At 42.2% G+C, this 21,436-nt stretch overlaps 1 protein-coding gene across 10 annotated transcripts in view; it reads right to left on the bottom strand.

Moving 5' to 3' along the window:
* The window catches only part of LOC128751680 (meiosis inhibitor protein 1), a 44,433-nt gene that overhangs the window by 5,971 nt on the left and 17,026 nt on the right, over nt 1–21,436 (bottom strand). For 8 of the 10 annotated variants that reach the window (XM_053852897.1, XM_053852896.1, XM_053852899.1 and 5 more), the window contains 17 exons: nt 21,191–21,310; nt 19,315–19,414; nt 17,107–17,241; nt 16,516–16,630; nt 15,420–15,487; nt 15,016–15,154; nt 14,619–14,730; nt 13,411–13,471; nt 12,799–12,896; nt 10,305–10,479; nt 8,030–8,180; nt 6,356–6,727; nt 5,898–6,078; nt 3,738–3,848; nt 2,680–2,790; nt 1,103–1,248; nt 921–1,005 (listed from right to left, as the gene is read on the bottom strand). In XM_053852897.1, the coding sequence (XP_053708872.1) occupies nt 921–1,005; nt 1,103–1,248; nt 2,680–2,790; nt 3,738–3,848; nt 5,898–6,078; nt 6,356–6,727; nt 8,030–8,180; nt 10,305–10,479; nt 12,799–12,896; nt 13,411–13,471; nt 14,619–14,730; nt 15,016–15,154; nt 15,420–15,487; nt 16,516–16,630; nt 17,107–17,241; nt 19,315–19,414; nt 21,191–21,310 (2,280 nt within the window). The remainder of the gene's footprint in view (nt 1–920; nt 1,006–1,102; nt 1,249–2,679; nt 2,791–3,737; nt 3,849–5,897; nt 6,079–6,355; nt 6,728–8,029; nt 8,181–10,304; nt 10,480–12,798; nt 12,897–13,410; nt 13,472–14,618; nt 14,731–15,015; nt 15,155–15,419; nt 15,488–16,515; nt 16,631–17,106; nt 17,242–19,314; nt 19,415–21,190; nt 21,311–21,436) is intronic. The other 2 variants (XM_053852903.1, XM_053852904.1) reach the window with 2 other exon arrangements.

Consider the following 21,436-nt stretch of genomic DNA (forward strand, 5'->3'; position numbering starts at 1 on the left):
CAATTAGCGGTGACAGTGGAGACGGAGCAGTAGGAGACAGTCGCTGATAGAAGATGGAGGACAAACAGGAAGCGGGAGCAGGACGAAGAGAAGCGGAGACAGGGCTAAATGAGCAGGGAGCAAATGAGATAGAAAGGCAGAAGGTGGGAGCCAATACATCACAGCCACCCTGACGTGCCACTTATCCAGCAGATGGACTCGGGAGCAGCAGGGAAGATCCGTCTCAGTGCTGCAGCAGCAAGTGGACCACTTACCGTAATGAAAGACCCAAGAATGGGTCAAAGCTAATTTTAGCATACACTTAACGCAACACAGGTGGATTGATCAACAGTACCTCATGGCTGCCAAGGTAAGCAAATACTTGCTACAGGTGTGGGCGATGCTAAAAATACAGTTAACAACACATTTCAAGTCATTCGTCAGTCGCCCATCTCTATTTACAAATCATCTCTGAGCCTGGTATGATGACTGGCATGCAGGACAGTTTTAGTATTCCAAATCATTGTTCTTCTATTACACAACAGTCCTTGTCTTCAGGACCTCGGAGCAACTGCTCTCCAGTTCTCTATAACTTATTTCAAAAGATTTTCAAGTTTTCAATGTGGACACGAGGTTTATGTCCTCTCACAGACTGTTGTGAATGTGTCCTTGGGCTGGAACTTAAACTGAATAGCAGATTGTTTCTTTTGTGAGCGCTTGAACGGTCGACCGAGGGAAGGATAGGCTTTGTGCTGCACATGTCCACTGCAGCTGAACAGCTCTCAGAGAGGGGGGTTTAAATGCTGGGTTTATTACACTAATTTAATTCAGTCAAAGTTCTCTTTCAAAAAAATCTCAAAAAACAGCGTGAGTCTGGCATTTCTGATCACTTGTACGAAAGATTTTGTTTTTAGGTTGATGAAAAAGACAACGTGTGTTACCCAAGAGAAGATTGTCTGTGTTTCTCTTCTGAAGAAGAATCTGCTGCACAGTTGAGTCCAGACTCCAGCTGATGCACTTCTGGACCTTAAACAATGAAAAAAGGAGGATAAAGCAAGATGATTCAGGATAATCTTTCTGTTCTACATGTTGAAGTTTCTGCGTCTTGAGGCCTGATGTTTACCTGAACGCAGTGAAGGTGCTGCAAAGGGATGAGGGAGGCCAAGAGGAGGTGGGTGCAGGTCAGCAGGGCTGAAGGAGGAGCAGGGAAGGAGAGGACTGACTGCAGCAGGTCAATCAGAGCACTGTTGGACAGCAGTGTGGAGACAGCTGAGGAGGACAAGAGTCATTACTAGAATTCTGAGTTCACCTGCATAACTGAACCAGACCGCCTACTGGAACCGTCCCAGTAGAGTATAGAATAATCGGTATAAATCCAGAGGATGGAAGAAATTCTGAGAAAACCAGAAGGGAAGACATGGCGGTGAAGAAAAGGCGACCGCTGCAATATTGAGTTCCGAGACAGTAAATGGATCAGTACAGTTGGTTGTTTCCGAAAACCCCCCGTGGCTCCTCTGCAACCTTGCACCTGTTCATCTCACTGAAACGACTGAATGTTAAACATTCTTGTCTCTTTTACAATCCAATAAAAGACTCTGTCGCCTGAGGTCCAGCTACAAGTTGCACTGGAGCAGACGAATGCAAGGTACGTAATTAGTTTTCTTTCCCTCAGTATTCCCTGCAGAAGGCTTGTATTAAAGCCAAACAAAATCATTCTCGACCTGTACTGTGATAATAAATGTGCATTTAAGTGGGTTCTACTGATTCGCAGTGCAGCGAAAGACAAGCCAATAAAGGTGAATTTGTGTGGAGGTTTTTTCACAGTGGAACACAGAGGTCATTGCCTCGGGCAAGGTTTGGTGCAAGGCCGCCTTTGCCTGATTCTATAAACCCTGACACTTCATCGACTCTACCAGAGCAGCGCTTACGTATGAGTCAGCCCATTTGCCAAATCCAAGGCTGTGATGGAGAAGGGATGAGTGAAGGACGAGTGATTGATTCATGCAGCCCAACGCTTCCTTTCCTACCCTTAATCAGACGTCCTTCAACACATCCATTCTCTATCGCAGAGAGAGAGAGAGTGCCGAGCTTGTTTCCACTCGGGACATGACGAGTGAGTGCAAAATTCATCAAAATAACCAGATGATTTATTCAGCCCTGTGAAGGGACGCGACCCGGTCAGGGGCTGCTTCTGATAGCATCTGTTCACATTGGCATGTCGCCTGATGCACATCTGGCCAGAGATGATGCTCAATATGCTGCTCACGTGCAGATCTCGCTGTAGAGCTCTCGCAATGTGGCTGCTTATCTTCATTGTGACGCGACAAATAATCACTGGCGACGCCACGGCTTGTGGGTGGCCATTCTGGAGGTGATGGAGTTTGTGTCTATCACAACCTTTGACGTCAACCGCCTTCTGCCCACCTTTATCTTAACACTGCAGCTGCTGACGGGTCGAGATCTAAGCTATCCAGGGACCCGTCCAACAGCCTGTTGGCTCATGCTCCAACATACCTGGTGACCTTTTTCCCTGAGCAATGTTCAACATCTGTCGCCGGTGTGGAAATAAACAACTCCTGATTAAGAAACGCAGAGAATCCCAGAGCTTAAGTCACGCTCCGCAACACACTGAATGAAAAGGCCGCAGACAAAGATAGAGACATCCTGAGGGAGCCGGAGAGGCATGATGGTCTGTCTCACTTCTGTCTGTGGAATATGCAGGAGACACTGTCAGGCAGCAGTAGAGGAAGTTGATGCCGGGCAGCAGACTCTCTGTGTCGGTGGGCTTCAACCTCCCGACTATACTGCTCACTGACACACACGGACACACACACACACAATTAAGATGGATGGCACTCTGCTCTATCTAAATATCAAAGTGCTCACAAACAGATTAAATCACAAAATTCATTACTCATGGCCGACTTTAGAACACAATGTGACAGATAAAAGGCCCATTCCATTTATTGCTTATCACTGCAAGACTCCAACCGGCCGATCAAAAAGACGTTAGAGAGAATTAGCAGAAAGCAGGCACGCATGCAGGCATTTCGGGGGGCTGGTGCTCAAGCCAGAAAAAAAAGGGCAGTCATCACTGAAATAATCAACTTTAATGTGTCCATTGTAACAAAAATATGCTCATATATCAAATCTCAAACTTAATAACAAGCCCACTTGCTGGGCTTTATCATCAGAAATAACATTTTGGACAATGCAATTCAATATAAATTGCATGAGAGGGTATGGTTTTCTTCTCAATGGTTTAAGAATGAAGGAAGAAGTGGGCTCAAAAAGGGACATTATACTCAAGCAGGGAAAAAGGGCTGGTGATGGCGCACCACTTGGGGTTTCTCCATGCACCTCCTGGAGAAAGATTCAGAACCCCTGCTGAAGAAATAGCTTGACCAAGGCCAGATTGACATTTTAAAAGTCAGTCAAAAAAGTAACTGGGAAAATACAGCATCTGGAATCCACATGTGAATGATATGATACTGAACTCAAGACAACATTCTTTGTTAACCTTGACTAGGCAAAAAGAACTCATTGGGATTCAAGAAGAGTTGCCACCGTAGACTTGAACACGATTACTAATGACTCAGCAGTAATGAGTGCTGAGTAGTGTGAAGGTTCTGCTGAGCTTCTTCGTACTCATTTCTGTGCACCTGTCAGAAATGTGTGATCGTGATGTGGGGCAGTAAATTATACCAGGAATGGTTCAGCAGGTGAGATAACATCTGATCAAGGAGAGGTTTTCTCACCGAGGTAGAGCAGTTTGAAATTCACATCGTCCATATTGCTAGAGCAGGAGGAAGTTGTGTCGCAGGCTTGTGTCACACAAAGAAACCGGAGGAGAAGAGGGAGAGAATTCACTGCAAAGAGAGAAGACGTGTGAATTAAGGCAAAGGAGACAAACGTCTGTCAGCTTCTCTTTGTGACGCTTACCTCCCAGCGATGCAAACATCATGCCTGGTTGTGGATTTACTTAAAAATATAGAAGCTAGCCGCATCTTAAATCGCCTTTCACTTCTATCTTCATTTGTTTATCAATATTGCACTGAGCAAAATGGTTAAACCATTTTTAACCTGGGAAGCGGCTGCACAGGAGTCACAAGCATTTGAATCTAAATTATTGCGAGTTGAACTTGAACAGAATTATGGTGTGGAATCCACACATTTTACTACAGCCATTTGAGAAGCCAGCTAGACACATGTTGAGGAAACACTCCCCGGATATTTGATTGAGTGAAAGATTTTGGTTGTTACATGCAGACAGCTGAGTCGACAGATGTTGCCATGTGGATTAATGCTTTAATCAGAGGGGACAGAGTTTCCTGAGCCGTGACGTCATCTGTTTCAATGAAGACATGTGTGACAGAGCCCGTCGCCTTGAACTAGAGCCTGACAAATTGCTGGGAATTGTGGATCTTGGCATTGAGAGATAAAAAAAAAGATAAATTACACCGTCTGGAAATTACAAAAATCTTTAACCCGGAAACAGTATTTAACATCCAGCTATAAGGAACATTCCTCGACCATCACAGACAGACACGAAAACCCAAGATTGAGACTACAAAAAAGAAACTCTAAATGCACTCCCCATTTCCAGAAGAGGGTTTGAGATTATTACATTGAGGAAACGGAAACAGGCTCAACACAGATACCAGCTGCTAAGAGACCCAAAAGAGGAATATTTATTCACATCTGTCTTCGGAGATCAGTGGTGTCCGCCTCTAGCTGTAATAGTAGTGTGACAAACATGGTTCTGAAGAGAGAGAGAGATTTCAAATGAATGTCCAATTTGACTGGACTGCGCTGCAAACTATCTTCGGCTCAAAACACTCGTTAGACCGCAGACGGAACCTTTGAGAATAAATAATCAATAGCAGCCAGCCTGACGTACAGACGAGAACAGAGATTTCCATGATTACACTCCAGGGACGCTTCACCACTACAGCAGCAGACCTGCAGCCACTAATTGCTCCTTGGCAACAGTAGCGGAGCCTCTCAGACGTTGCAAAGTGATTTAGAGTGTCAGCAGCTGCTGTGGAGGACAGATGCTGAGGGTGGTAGGGACTTCTCTCTGTCTGTTCATCAGCTCTCCGCTGGGCATTAAACAATTATGTATTTTAGTAATGGCCTATTTACTGCACATTTATTCAGATTCTGGTCAAACGTCTCTTCAAGCTGAATGGAATCCAGGCATCACACTGCTGCGACCACTTTATTCAACCTTCACCCACCACTGCTTAGCCTCACCAAAAAGACAAGAAAACTCAAGTCGTCTCTTCCAGCCAACCAAGTTCTGAGACTCGCACACCCTCACCAGTGATCTGATCCAGTGTTCTGAGTCTCTTTCATCCCACCTCCTCAAACTCTGTCTCTACCTATTGATATAGACGCATTCCAGCACAGTCCCAGTCTGTCAGTGCACCTCAGCATGTATTCACTCGTGGGCTTTCTTGTGCGCCACGTCTCCCTCCTGGCTCTAGCGGGACAGTTTTTCATCAAGAAATAGTTTGAAATGAGCATGCACAGCTAGTGGTGAACCAGAGTAGACAGAGGCCAAGAGAAACTGTAGTTATTTTTACAAAATTAATAAAGAATTGAAACACTATCATTGGTACAAAGTAATAGTTTGTCCTATATCTAGTGAGGTCATGGTCTTGGTCTCTGTGTGCTCTGGTCTCCACATGGTCCTGACTACAGCCACTCAAATGGCATCACACTTAATGGTACGAAGGTTCCTATGCATTTCACTCCAACCATTATTTCGTGGCTCATCTTGTGAAGCATCTGACACAAGAACAATTGCTAGGCCCTAACTGGATTGTGGATGAACAATAATTACAGACCACAACAACTCTCACTAGTTCGATTGGACAGCATGGGTGCGAACGAGCGGGATGCTATTTGCTCACCCTTAGTTTTCCCCTGTTGGATGCTCACAGTCTCTATGCTGAGCCTCTGCAGTGCCTGCAGCAGCAAAGGTTTGAGAATGGTACACATGTTTTCCTCGTAATCTCTTTCACTGTGTAAGAAAGCCTCCAGTATCTCCAGGGCTCTCTTCGCCAGGAGCTCCTCTCTCGTGCAAACCATGTTCTGTTGTCGCACAGAACAAGCAGTCACATGGATGAAGACAAATGAAGCAATCTGCCTGAAATAAATTGATCAGCCGTGGTGTGACGTTTCAGGTGAAGCAGTTTTTTTGAACACAGGTGTAAGGAAAATCAATCGTCTTTTTCACATGCACCTATGACTCACACCACAAGCACTTTGTTAGATATACCTGTCAGCCGTTCAATATCTTCTAAACCCATGAACTATGATATCACACATTTTATTTTCAGCATGAAAACCTAAGGATTGTGCCTCTCACCAGCAGAATTAACACGGCAACTGGATACTTCTCCAGCAGAAGCAGAAGCTCCACATGCTGGCTCTTCTCTGCGGAAATGTCAGTTTTATCGCTCTGCGCACAGATATTAAAAAATATTTGATTTGTAAGGCTTGCAAATATCACGGAGAAAACTCGAATCCCAAGGAGGATCAATAGCCCTCTCACCACATCGGGCCCTGCATCAGTGTAATCCGCCTGCTTAGCCAACCACAGTTCAAACACCACAGGCCCGAATTTCTCCGCCAGGCTTGGGTAGCGGCAGATGAAGTGGAGGAGTGCGGCATGGTGAATGTAGAGGGAGGAGAGACATTGGCAGGACGACAGCATCTTGTCGATGCAGTTCAAAGCGGCCTGGAGACGAGAGAACAGGAAAACATGTTTAAATGTTACCAATTCGGAGAAAATCTTTCTTCAAGGCACAAACAAGAGACAAATTATGAGCACCATGGAGAAGGCACACTCAGTCACAGCGGGGCACCTCCGTGACAGGCTTGCTTATTTTTACCACCCTGAATAAAAATACTGTAAAGAGCTTGCAGCGCAAAGTTGTCTGTTCTTGCAACTACAGAGACTTTCACTGGAGACTATTTGTTCTGTGTGCAGGGAAGTTTTAATTAACATTCCTTGCTGCTGAATAATTTATTGCACATTATGGATTTGAGTCAGGAGTGAGAATGTTACAGCCTGCATGTTAATGCTCTACTTAGTTTTCTTCCAAGTGTGTTTCATTGTAACCTTTGTAAGGTTAAATATGAATTTAAACTGCCAAATTGAATTTCAGCCACAACGGTAATTTATGTGCAATTTTCAAGTGTGACTGAAACTGAAAAGGCAATACTTTAATGCAGTAATGAAAGCTGGACTGAGAGCAAACAAATTTCCCAAAGCGATAAAGATGACTTCAAATTATTTAAGTGAAAAGCAACAATGAAGCTGCATGCACTTATCGTGAATTATAAGAAGGCTGCCTGGCTAACGCATTGTTTGTTAAATCCAAATGGGAACAGCAGTTAAAAATCACTATAGCTGAGAGAGAACAGTTTTCAATGTGCACAACAGGTCCAGAAAGATTTGAGCTGATTCTCCCCAGCATTGTTGGTCACACAACAGCAACTCTCATATATTTTTGGACATATATTAAAGTGAAGTCATGCCGGGACGATGTCATCAACAGAAAGGATAATTGGGTCTCATGTTCTCAAAGATGTTTTTCCATGCCGTCAAATCTGCAAAAAAGTGATTAATACTAGTTTAAAATCTCGATACTCGCAGCTAAAAATGCCATGTCCAAGAACTGGTTGAAGGTTGACACACCGAATATAAGATGTTAGACCGAAGTTATGGAGGAAATATACCAATTTTACCTGTCTCTCTTAAGGATGAAAGTTGTGATATATTTTCAAAATGTAATATTTATACTTCTTCTTTTATTAAGCTTGATAAATAGTTTAAAAAAAACGATGCATGACTGACACTCACTTATACTAGGAAAGGCGGTGCTAATTGCCATGCCTTCTTCAAACGTAATCCTTTCCCACACTTCAAACTGTGTATATGGTGGTGCAGGGGCCATTTACATCACAATCTTAAAAATATTTAATTCTAGTCGCTGTTATCTGTTTGAAAAATATGCTCAAGTACTTTTTACTTAACTGTATCCAGGTCGCTGCTATTCTCCTGAGTCACAGCCAGCAGGTAGAGGGCAGAGCGGAGCACTGGGGTTGTTAGACTACAGTCGCCCTCTCCCTGCACAGACTGCAGCAAACAGACCACGCACGTAAATGTGGTCTGATCTGGGAGGAGCCTGGTCAACACACAAGAACACAATCATCAGATGACAAAATGACTTCAATACATACTGGAAAACTGCAAGGTATAATTAAGATACCAAAATAAAAACCAGACTCTCACAAAAAATTAATAACAAGACACACATCAAATGCATATACACACTATGTATTGTAATCCTGCGTTGTTCTCTGTTCAATTTATTGTGTTCAGCCTGGATGTTTTTTCTTCATTGCTCTTGTAAGCATAGTAAAAAGGCTGGTTGTCAGGTTTCCTGCAGCGTGGTGCAATTGAAGAGGTCTGGTCCTTATAGGACCTTGCTTATATTTCTCAAAGAAACACAGAAAAACATATTGGACGCTCGGACACACGCAGACTTTCACTTTTCTTTTCCCAGCAGCCTCTTCCACTATGTAAATATCTGGCCACAGCTTCCATTTATCTTGATGAGACCGCACAGTGGCGAGAAGAGCCTTTCATCCACATCCCCTGGGGGTCAGACACAGCCAATGTTCCGCACAGCAACAGATTAAACTTTGCGAAGAGGCCAATGTATCTTTGTGATGATAAAATATTCACGGAGGAAGAATCAGAGCGGCTGAGAGGGAAAGAAGGGAACTCTCGGGAACTGCAAAACCAACTTCAGGAGATAACAATGAATCCCTGATCTGGCAGAAGACAGCATTTTAATTGTGGTTAATTATGTTTGATTTAGGAGTGGAGATGAAGAGGGAACTTCACTGAGACAAATGCACAGTGCAATGGTGGGAGTGAAAATGTGGAACTCAGTGACAAAGGATGTATTTGATCCAGAAAGGAGACTTCAAAGATTAGAAGTCATTGACTGACCACAACACACAACATAAAGGACCTCCCACAGACACAAGCTTACACACGACTGTTCTGCAAACTAAGGAAAAGAGGGAGGGGCAGAAATGATAACATCTGCTGTTCAATCAGTTTGTAATTGTATGTATTGTAACATACAATTAAATCTAAATATTTAATTGTATGTTACAAAACAGACAATTACATATATTGTACAATGACAGTATATAATTGTATGCGATTGGCTTCAATAATGAAGCCAACTTATCTCATGGTCACACAAACTATGTCAGACCAAAACAGCGACTGATGCGCTTGCTATTTGGCTTTGGTTCTCATCATGGGCTCAAGTTTGAGTCTACACTCATTGCGACAAATGGTGTCTCAGGTCCAATTCCCATAAAACCTCTGGAAGCAAACCTGTGTGTTAATGAAAGACAAAGCTGATACTTGAACATACACCAATTTAAAGAGTATAATTGCCATTCCTGAGAGCAGGAAATTAAACACACCACTGACATATTGCTAATCTGTTCTATGTTCCAACAATCTGGGGACAGTCAAAAGAAATAATTGTCTATTGATTTGTACTTTAGCCTGAGTCTTGAATGTAATGAAAAACACTAGATGTCATGACATTTTTACCTGGTCCTCTAACCTCCTACCAAGAACAAAAGTGGATCATAGTGTTCCAAAAGAATTTGCTGACATTTTAAATGAATGCTGCCAATGTCCACTAAGCCGCAGTGTGTGTTGCACCTTGACATTTAAGTAAACTGTGTTGTGGGAAAACACAGGGAGCACTTTGTGGATCAAACTAATGTTCAGGCTATTACTTTCTTTGGCTTCTCCCTGTAGGGGCAGACAAAGATGATGGACTATGTACATTTACTTCTGACTTTTTCTCTGGTCTCAGCATTATCCTGTTCCCATTCATCCTTTATTATTATCCCATTGTAATTTCCAAAAAAAAAGATGGCAGAAACCTCAGTTTACTTTGAATTCTCAGTTAATAATTTATCTGCAACATTCTCCAGCCAATTCATTTTTCTGCCACTTCATCTATCATTTAAACCTCTAAACAGTGCGAGTCATCAAAAACCAGTCTTTGCACTTCTGCTTCTCCTCATCTGCAATTTCGCCAACTAATCTAAACACATGCTAAAAGGCTGCTGCTGTCCAAAATCAAAACATTTTGCGCTCTATGGTAAGATAAAAAAATGCATCTTGGAATGTGAATATATGGGACAGAACAATCACAGCTGATTCCCAGCATCAGGGAAGGTGGAATGGGGATCTAAGGCTACATCACCTGTTTCCGGTCTGCAGAGCCAGATGGAGCAGCAGCACCAGGCAGGACTGAGTGGCTCTGGGATCTCTGCTGTCGAACAGTCCTGGAGCCTCAGACATGAGTGAGGGCCAGTCTGACAGGTGGCAACACAGATAGGGAAGGTTGTTTTGGAGAATATATTCCACCTCCTCTACTTCTATGGAGGTCAGACACAAAATCAAAATTAGATCTGTTTCGCATCCAGCATGTGTTTATCATCAAATACTGGACTCATCAATAACCACATAAGTCATTACCCGTCCAACAACAGCGGTGATCTGTAACGGAACTGCATATCAAATGGTGAGGTTCAGGGGTAAATATGTTACAGAATGAAACAATGTGGCTTGCATTGATTGAAATGGTCTGTAGACAAGCAGGAAAAAAAACTCAGTAGGTTGTTTGTTTACAAGTCATGGGCCCTGAAACATCAATAAATGTCTTGTTTAATTAAGATGAACAAGATAGAGAGGACATATATTACAGCTGCAGCTTATAAAAATGACAACATATCATTGCTGACACAGAATCATGGCGAGTGCTGGAAGACATCCATCAGGTGAAAAAGAAAGTCTTGCAATTAAAGCGTCCTTGGGCTGGGAGACGGCACAAAAATAGGCGTACATTGTGTAGCAAGCATAGAAACATACACAGTGTATCAGGGGGACCCTTTTGGAGTTGAGGCTGTGTATTGAAAAAGAAAATGATGGCAGACAGGGATAATGGTCATTGATGCATGGCTCAGCCTGAGCTGCAAATCCAAGGTCTACAGGGAGGTCGGGCAAAAATAGATTGCATGAAACAATCCGAGATGTGAACAGCTCCAACAGAGAATGAAAAGGTTATGAATAAGATGGGGCTTAAAACATTTACATGCAGAATGTGTGATGTTATTTATGTCATTTGCAAGAGATCCTGCACCTTTGGGTCAATGGAATCAGAAGAAAATTCTGAATGTCAAACCCATGATTTATGTCGAAGGGATCTGAAGATGGTGATACGATTTAACTAGCATACGTTTAGTGCTCACAAAATACTTGCTGGGAGATGATGGTTGATGTTGGAAATGGCACAGGTTGAAGTGACAACGAGGGGAAAGTGATACATGAAAATAAATGATTTTAGATTTTAACAGTCCATAGCGCCGGGCTGGGAGACGTGGAGCTTGGTGGGTAGCAACTTTAAAGCAAAATCTCCATGGTGATTGGAGGCAGCTCCAGCCTTCAAAAAAAGAAACTAAACTAAGAAACAAGCAGTTCACAAAATGTAGCATGAGAAAGCACAAGTCAGGCCCGGAGCAACTAGTCAGTTACTTGGACATAGCCAGGGTGAGGTGCAGGGATAAGCCCTACAGCATGGAAGGAGGGAATGCTGCATGTCATGCACTCATTATATTTCCCCTACAATCGGCTACAGATGCCTGGGGTGGACGACCGCAGTGTGCCTCATGCGTGAGCTGCAAAATCTGTTACACATGGGAATTCAAGGTACTTTTCCAAGACAACAGAAATGAAAGCAATCCTAATTTCATCTTCGAATTAAGTCACATATATGCAGTATATCCAATTCATCTCTGGAACCCTATGGAATGCTCCATAAGCCAGCAACAGAGGCTTTGTTTATATTCTGACCTAAAGGAAAATCACACGCCAAAACATCACATGAAAGCACCATAGTGAGCCTTGATTCATCGATAAACCAAATACAGACAAACAGCTATACATATTCATTTCAAGCTAAATAAGCTTTCTGCTTCATTTGACATTCCAATGTGATGCTGTCTTTGTTGTCAGTTTGTTCTGATGTGCAAGATGAATGGATTTAGCTCTTTCATCCCGAAAGAAAGAAAACAGTGTTTATCTCCAACACAAGGTCACAGGAACAGTCAGCGTGTTTATCATCGAAGAACCTCCAGCTGTAGCAGAAGGAGCTCATGTTCGGTGGTGCTGCATGCCGTTTTAAATGTGATACTCAGTGTGGGGACACAAGCACTGAAGATATCAACATGTCCCACAGATTCCCTCAACTTTAGAAGACGAGGACCTCAGCTCACATATGCTTAATGTGTAAGAGTAACAAATCACTATTCCGTTCTCAACACAACGCAACTTTGAAATAGAGGGAGCAAAGAATGGATGGCCTTACGTCCAGACTTCAGAGGAAATACCTGTACTTTAATCCTGCTGTCGTTTGTCTGTTACTGGTCTCTGAACAAGAAGTGAGTAATTAACTGAGGCAGCAAGTGGCAGTTTAATGTGTTCAACTATATTTTTGTTGTTGCGCTAGCACTTCTACCTAACTCTAAATCTCACTATTTTACAACTAAATTATTGATTCAATGACTGCTATGACATTTTCTTTGATGTTGGATTCAGAAAACAGAATGACACTGATCGCATAATAAACAGTCAGTGGACTGACTGACAGCTCTTCTTTTGGAACATCTTCTGTGTCTCTGTGTGGCGAGCTGACTAACCGTGCTGGTAACTGCCAGAAGCGTAGTCGGACTGCAAGAGTAGACACATGCTGAGCTTCTGTAGAAAACCACAGCAGGCGGTGTTCAAATCTGAGTTCCTGGAAGAATTGCAGAGAAGAAGACATAACGCCTATGAGTCAGAGGAGGATGACCATTAAGACAACAAATAGAAGGCAGGGGAAACTGGAGACCACAACCAAAGGGCATATTTACACAACAAAATTATGCAGAGAGGATTTTGTGACACAATTTCATCAACAACAGACCACACATGCAACATTAGGTTTGTTTCAGTGCAGCTGGAAATGGCTGTGGTGATGAGAAAAAACACAAGCCACATGCAACCTTTAAAGTGTAACACAAATGTTGATCTACTGAGAAGTGAAATTCAATACTGCAAATAAGAAGAATTTATAAGTATTTAAGAGAAATGTGTTTTTCTTTACATAGATTCAACTGAAAAGCAGCATAAAATGATTTATTACAGATTTTGGCTCTCACTGAAATTTATGAAATTTATGAAAATAATTCAGCATGTTAGGAACAAGGACAAAAGTGGATGGTTTTTAAAGGTAGATGTGTGTGTGTGTGAGTGTGTCTCTTTCACTGTACCCGTTTCCCACACACAGAAGTGCTTTGTGTTCCAGAGCCATCCTGTAGAAATCAGATGACGCTGGCAAGCAGAGCAGAGAGAAAGAAGGACGTGTGGAGGTGAACAGAAATGACACATCAACATTATTCATATACAGTATGTTGACATAAACATGCAGCAACACAAATGAACAGTCTATGTAGCGTAATTTATGGATAAAAGCAGCGCTAGAGTAATTTTTAGCTATTAGATTATTAACTGTTCATAGGTTTTACAAATAAAGCCGTGAAACAGGATTGTGTAAATAGAATGTATACTGTCACTGTTATTAGAATACCTCAAAGGGTCAGACTTAAATCACAAAGTGATGGAGCTGAATGTACAGATACGATTCTCCTGAGTAAATCCACCATCATCAGAACTAGCGATGAATGCTGGAACGGAACTCAGTTCTCTCCTGTAGCTACAATGACAGGTGTCGTCTATAGTTTTTGTTCCTGGCATGATTTCAAACATGGACGCTGGGTTTGTGAATATGAAAATGCCACAGAGAGAGAAAGGCTTGAGGGATCTGAAAAAGACATTTTCTTCATAATTAAAAATGAAAGGGTTGCTTATTTCATTGTTGAAACATTAATGGCTCGAGAGAAACGCATTCAGTGTGGGGCTGCTCGTACGGGAAAACCAGGCCTGATTTGTTCAGACATTTTCAAATATTCAGGAGTTTTGCTGGAAGCAGTTTGATTTCCAAACACCCATTTTGCTTCAGTAGTTCTCTCAGAGAATCTAGAGATATTCCTGAGCCAGAGTTGAACTGTAATCACCACACCTGGTCTACCTCTAAATGGAAGTACTGAAACTAATGTTTCAAATGTGTTCAATCACAGTTTGGCCATGCATTAAAAAAACTAACCAAATTAAATACTATTCACATAGAAACCAGATAACAGGCAGCTCCATACATCCTCTTTGATGCATTTCACAATTCAGTTAAACAGAACTTCATCACAAAAATACTTCTCACTAATTTATATGACTGTATTACAAGACACAAAAATGCGATGTTCATTTTCCCTGTATTTCATTTATGAGTTTATTTTGGCAGAACTGTCGCTCAGAAAGAGGTTTTTATTCTTCTGAATCAATAAATGCATTTTATCCAAATTTTGGATGTTTAGAAATTACTTGAGACCAAAAACAAGCAACTGTCTGGTGCTAAAATACTTACCCATCTTATTTGCGAATGCTGGCATCTGAGATGGAAACAGTGTGAACTGTGAGGAGAGGATGGCGTAGAAATACTCCAAAACCTGAGGATGTGGTTGGTGTCCACAAATCCTCTGCACAAACAAACACCAGACGGACATTAGAAGACCGAAGTGGCTCTTAAAGATTCTGACGCTACGTCTATCGCATAAGAAGACAGTGACTGACAGGCGTCACACTGGTGTGACCACAAATTAACGATTATGATTAGGTCTGTACAGCAGCTGTGTTGCTGGGTATTAAAAGAGTCATTTGAAGGAGCTGCTGATGGAGCCTCGTAATCAATGTGTCCTACTTCTGGGCATAGAGGGAGTCAGTGGAAAGGTTAGGACATGGAGACGACTGTGACCTGCACTCACAAGGACAGTGGGTATCCAGACGGTGTCACAGCAGTTCAGCAGACTCTGACACAGAGACTCCAGAGTGTTGCAGCTTTTAGACGGGGGTGTGAACACGTTTTCTCTCAGGACAGGCTCTGATGCACACTCTTCAGCCAACCTAGATGACACACAAACACTCCATCATTTGACCTTGAACCAAAGTTAGAATTCTAAAAAGGACCCCATCAGCAATGTCATCAGGTCCTGCTTGCACAGGTTATCAAGCGATCCCAGGATATTCCATGGCATCTTCAAAGCCTTCCAAGACTGTCATTCTAGTGAGATGACAATTTTGTTACGTTACTCATCTATGTCTACAAAATCTCATGCAATGCTAGAAAATGTCACCCCTCATCTCAGATTCGCTGACAACATGTGCTGACCTGCAGGCCGCCTGAAAACAGACCATTGCCTGGAGCAGGCTGCTGGGCTGGAACATCTTCAGACTCATCTGTGGGTGACATAGAAATGTGATGAAGCGAGTCAGTTGAGCTGATGGTGTTTTTTTCTGGTCATTCGACATCAAAAGAAACAATCACCTCGTCTAATGCTCAGGATCCAAGAGGATCTCTGAAGAGTCAAAGAGAAAACAAAGAAGCAGGAGCGCAAAGATAAGCAAGTAGAACATTTTGATTCCAATTCCCCTTGCTCTCTTAGAAGTTACGGTAAACATTTTAAAGTGGTGGTATGAGGCCATAATCCTCCTCCTCTCTCCACCTTCATCACTAGTGATGGTTTGTCTCACAAATCAATTAAAAAATCTTCGGTGCTTATCCTACACACACACACTGCAGGAAAGTGTCCACTGACTCATGCTAAATTGTACTTTACCGGTGAGAAGCAGCAAGAGGAGGCACTGCTGATAAGAAGAGAAATATAAGCATGTCAGGAAACATTTAACTTAATTAAGGAATGAAAGAGCCACGTGTCAGAGTCACTTCCTCTCAGTTTTATGCCCACTAGGCTCCATTCTTCTTCTGAAGTAGACATAATCATCCACATGATGGGAAGCTTATTCCACCATTTGGATGGCAGGACAGCAAATACGATGTGAGAGAAAATAAGCGGTTGTTCAACGAGCGGAACTGGTTTAACCAGCTTCCTCCAACAAGACACAATTGATAGCCTATTGCCTCGGTTTTAAATCTATTTTTAGGCCTTTGGTGACCCTGGGGAACATGCACCCGCTAAGACATACTATTAAGATGAGACAAACACAGCAGAACCCCCTGCTAATGTTAGATTATCTCTGTTGGGTTGAGTTTAAAGGTGCTTCGCTCTTGCACACTTGTTTCATTCACATTAACCAAGCATTGCATCACCGTCAAGCACTGATTGACAGCAAGACGAATAAAAAAATCCCTTTGACTGAACATATCTATCAGAGCAGAGAGAGCTCAGAAAACAAAGATGATAAGAGCACAGAAACAAGAGCTCTCTGAACTCGAGACATTTTACTATAAAGCAGGACTAACTCACAGATTGTTGGTCGTCAGGGGAAAGTGGCAGGTGGAGGGAGGAGAACCAGCTGGTTATGGCTTCAACCAGACTTTGGATCTCTTTGTACTGCACTGGTCTGCACTGGTGGTTCAGTCTGAAAAGATTGAATAGGAAACACGTGAGAGAAACTCATTACCACAAGATTAGTTTAAATGCAGAGTGTATTGAATTATTGTGAAGAATAATGTGCACTGTTATTGCTGGGTTAATTGATTTAAAACAGGTTTTAATGAAGTGCATTTCAATTTCTTTACAACCAATCCGAATACATTCTTTTCTGCTTGCATAAAAGGCTCAAATGAACACTTTCAGGGACCTTTAAAAGATAAAAAAAACTCCAAGGAGTAACCCCAATGATTTAAAAGTACTCTAAACAGACCAATTTGTTGCAGTATATTCTCGCAAATCAAAGATAAAAATATAGTGAAGAGGGTCACATGATCCTTGATTGTTGACCAAGTAAAGATTTTGATTTCAACAAAGTCAAAATGTTGGCAAATCCTCACGAAATATCTGCACTCATGTTTCAATCAGGTAAATTCACTGTTGTCTATGCTTATATGAGTTCACCTGAAGAGGGCGGAAGCAGCACTTGCAGCTTGTGTGGCAACCAGCTGACAGGACGAGGAAACTCCACAGACCAGAGCCTCTGTGACTGCAGCAAACCCTGGTCTGTATGGGAATAGCCGCACATTGGCTGGCTGCCTATATGAACATATTCACACACGAACTTCAGAAGAGAGGAATAAAACAAAAGTGTGCGTGACTACAGGATGAATTTGGCCCCCCTCAGTCAGCTTCCTGCGGCAGTACCAGCAGCGTTGACCTGCTGAGTTGCAAATCTTGTTGACCTATGAGTAATATAAATATCATCTGAGTTTGTCGCTCATCTCTGCAGCATCAGACAGACTGTCCAGTGTTGCCACAACAGAAGCCTCGTCTGACTTGGTAAATAACATTTAAACACACAGAGCAACACACAAAATCTTAAACACTGATCCCAAACACACTCTGGTGTTTTTACAGAGCAGTGTTGCGGTTATCTTTTTCATGGTTCCAGACAGAATTACTGACATCATTTATTCTTCAAGAGTTACGGCATATCTCCCATTCCCTTTGTGTAATGGGCTCTTTGAGGTGAGGGGCTCCATTAAAATGATGCCAGCCAAGCGAAAGTGCCAGGGTTTTACTGATGCATGATATATGCCAGACAGACATTTCAGTCAGAGCCAATTAAACCTCCCAGTTCAACATTTACAATCAGGCTTTCATGAGGATCATCTTTTATGTTGTCACTTTGGCAACTCAAGCAGCAGGCGGTTGTGCAGAGAGCAATTTAGAGAATAACCCTGTTGTGCATCCACGTCATGGCTATGTTTTGTATTTGTTTAATTGCACAAAATATTAAATGGATCACAATTGCGTGTAGCAATTCGCCGGAGGAGTTCTGTCAAAGCTCATTTTGTTTAAATCTTGGCTGTTTGTTGTGTTCAAATAAAAAATGTTTTTAGTCTCCAAGATTTATAGAGTGCATCAGTTACTCATGAGTAACACATATTTGACATGTGAAATTGCTTCCCCAAAATACTTGAAAATAGGTGTAAGTCAGGGTGAATGTTCATTTTGAAAAGGAGCAGGTGCGCAAGCAAATGAGGTGTGGGACAAAGATCTCCCAAGTTGCTAAACCTTTCCAAACTATGAACTGCTCTGAGGGCAGTCTGACCTTTAGTTCTTTTGGTGTGTTTTACAGCTCTCAGAATTATCATTTTAGTCCTCTAATTTCTACTTTCTTTTTTGTCCTTTTGGTTCAGAACAGCTGTCCTTCACTAGCCACATTAACGAAAGCGGTGAGCTATATGATAAAACATCCCTAAATGAATGAGTCTGGAGCAGATCAGCACAGCGACAGCACTGACTCCCAGAGAGTCTGCCAGTCTGGTGGCTGGATGCTCCCTCAGAGATAGGGTGAGGAGCTCAGTCACACGGGAGGAGCTCAAAGTAGAGACGCTGCTCCTCCATATCAAGAGGAGTCAGCTGAGGTGGCTCGGGCATCTGTTTCAGACATGCCCCACTGGGAAGAGGCCCTGGGTAAGTCCCAGGACATGTTGGAGGCACTATGTCTCTCAGATGGCCTAGTAACATTTCGTGGTCCCCCCAGAAGAGCTGGAGGAGGTGAGTGGGGACAGGGAAGTCTGAGCATCCCTGCTCAGACTGCTGCCACTGTGACCGGTCCCAGATAAGCAGGAGAAGAAGAAGAAAATGATGAGTCTGTGAAATAATTTTGTTCCACAAAGCACATTATTACGCAATAGTTATGATGAAAGTCCCTAGAAAACCATAAAAATAATAATAGCGTGATATGATCTTTACTTCTTCACAAACTAAAGACGACGCCATGGTAAGTGCAGATAGCGGCTCAGCCCTGGAGGTTTGAAAGATTTATCCCGCAACACTACAAAGAAAATGAGGTTCACAAAAAGGAATTAGCTATAGCTGAGTTTCCAGCTATAGTCCTTGATAGTGAGTGTTGGGACCGCCCCTCGCAACTGAGGAACTTCAGAGGATCAGTGCTGAACACTTGTGATGATCCCTTGTCACCAGCAATAAGAGTCTGTGACAGCATGTAACCTTCACAGGAAAGTGAAGGTATATGTAGCGCGTCATTGACTTTCACGGTCTGGCTGTGTGAATATCTGTGGACCAGATAAATAAAGTCTTCTCTAATCTCGTATTAACTTCATTAAAACAAGTTGAAAATATTAACCGTTCGGATCTCACCTTTCCAATATAAACGTAAGGAGCAGCAGACCTTGTTTTGCAGCCTCCAAATTGGTCATGCGAAGCGCTTCTTTCAAACTGCGGACTATATTCTCCATACCTGAGATTAAGAAAGATTGGACAGCACACACCAAGGTTTAAGAAAAGTAATTGGGTTTTGGTGTGTTTCTCACCTTCACAGAGAGTGAAAACACATGGACCTGTCTCAGTGAAAGATCCACAACCTCAGAATTCATTTCATGCGCACCTTCCCGTCTGACAGGGAGCAGAACACTGACGCAAGAGAGTAATCCCAACTGCAGAGACATGCACAGCGTCTAAAAGAAGTGCGTTTACTGAGTTTTTAGGGCAACATCAGGGGAATGAGTCTCCTCCTGGTACCCCCACATTTCATGTCTCAATGCTGCTATTGTGTTAGCAACAAGGCCATTTTTAGTCTGCGGAAATGGAAAACTAGCAGTTAATAATTTGAAGTGTGAGAAAGTGAAACAAGAAACAGTGTGAATATGCCACAATCACCTTCTCTGTGCTAGAGGGGAGTGTGAGAAGTTTCACCAGGCGACAGACTTGACCTTGAATATTAACATGGCAGCAGCCTCATAATTTTTTTTTTTATCCAGCTATAAAGTATCTTGAAACCTGAAAAGCTATTTGCAAAAAGAGGGAAATTAATCTAAGTGAAACAACACCTTTATAACTCTCCATTCTTTCCTCACTTAAGATGCAGAGATAAATGACTCATGACTGATGACACACTCAAGGTTTTAACAGTTTTAAAAGCTTAACGGTCTTTCACACAATATAAAGATGGTCTCATCCATTTAAATAGTCCAAGAATCTTTGAAAATTTGTACCACAGAAATCCAATATGACCTGGTTTAACTGGTGAATAATGAGAGCAGTGAGTAAACACAAATCTCAATGCACTTACGAGCTGGAAGCAATATCTTTACTCATGATGCTAAATCGGCATGGTGATGCTCGACTTACAAGAGGCTGCATCAGGGTAAGGGTGCTAATCTTGATGATAAAAGAGTGTGGAGGAGAGAGCCTCCCTTCATCTGCTTAATGTAAATATGATCACCAGATAGAAATAAATTCAGCAGTGAGATATAAAAGAGAAGAAAAGCCACAGCCTCCACAGCCCTGTGGGATCACGCATAGAATTTATGCAGCATCGCAATTTGGAATTACATTAAAGTAACATTTCAGAGACCCTTCTAAAATGATTACAGTTTTGGATTTTATTGCCAAAACTGCTTTTCAGACCTACGTATAAAGTTTTGGGCACACTGAGGGACTTAAATCAAGGTGGTGTTAGAGATGCCCAGCTGTTTGCCCACACAAGGGACAGGAAGTCTGTTAAACAAATATCACGTGATCATTATTCCCACCAGGCAGTGACTGAAACAAACCTGAAACAAACCTGACACATCACCATGTAAATGACGATCAAATTTAAAGAAGGAAAACAAGGTGTCACAAGGACGAACAGATCTCATGTTTCAGGTTCACTGACAACATAGACATCAGACTTGCTGGTTAAAAGTTAGTTGGAATGAATATTAGACGAGACCTGAATCCACAGAGCATGTCTGAGAGGGAAGCTGTCATGCCTCTTCAGCTTAACAAGGTTCACACTGAAACGTCTGACTCTAAAACATTATTATGCTAATCAAAATATACTGTAGCAACTTGGGTCTTCATTTTATTATCCCTGGGGACGCAAGACATTGCTATTCAATCTTGAAATAATACAATTTTCAAACAGTGACTGTTCCCGTAACATAACACAGAATAATTACCGAGAAAAACTCTGAGGTGTAGTTTCTGTATCGCATATATTAGCATTGTTACTCTCTTTGTTTTGGCTTACCGTAGACCAAGATGCATGAGGAGAAGAACAGAGGCTCCTCAATCAGCAGGACCAAACAGCTGTACAAGGTCCATAAAAGCACCTCGTTCGTTGTACAGACAAGATGATCAAACAATAACTCTGAAATAGAGCAAAGAAAATAGGAGTTCAATGTAAACAGAACAACTGCATGAAAAGGTTGACTGGATGAAAGTGCAACATTCAATTTGAGTCTAGCATGTGGCAACCTTTGATTTTGGATTCTTT

This window comes from Synchiropus splendidus, chromosome 19 (assembly GCF_027744825.2).
Source record: "Synchiropus splendidus isolate RoL2022-P1 chromosome 19, RoL_Sspl_1.0, whole genome shotgun sequence".
Taxonomy (NCBI): Eukaryota; Metazoa; Chordata; class Actinopteri; order Syngnathiformes; family Callionymidae; genus Synchiropus; species Synchiropus splendidus.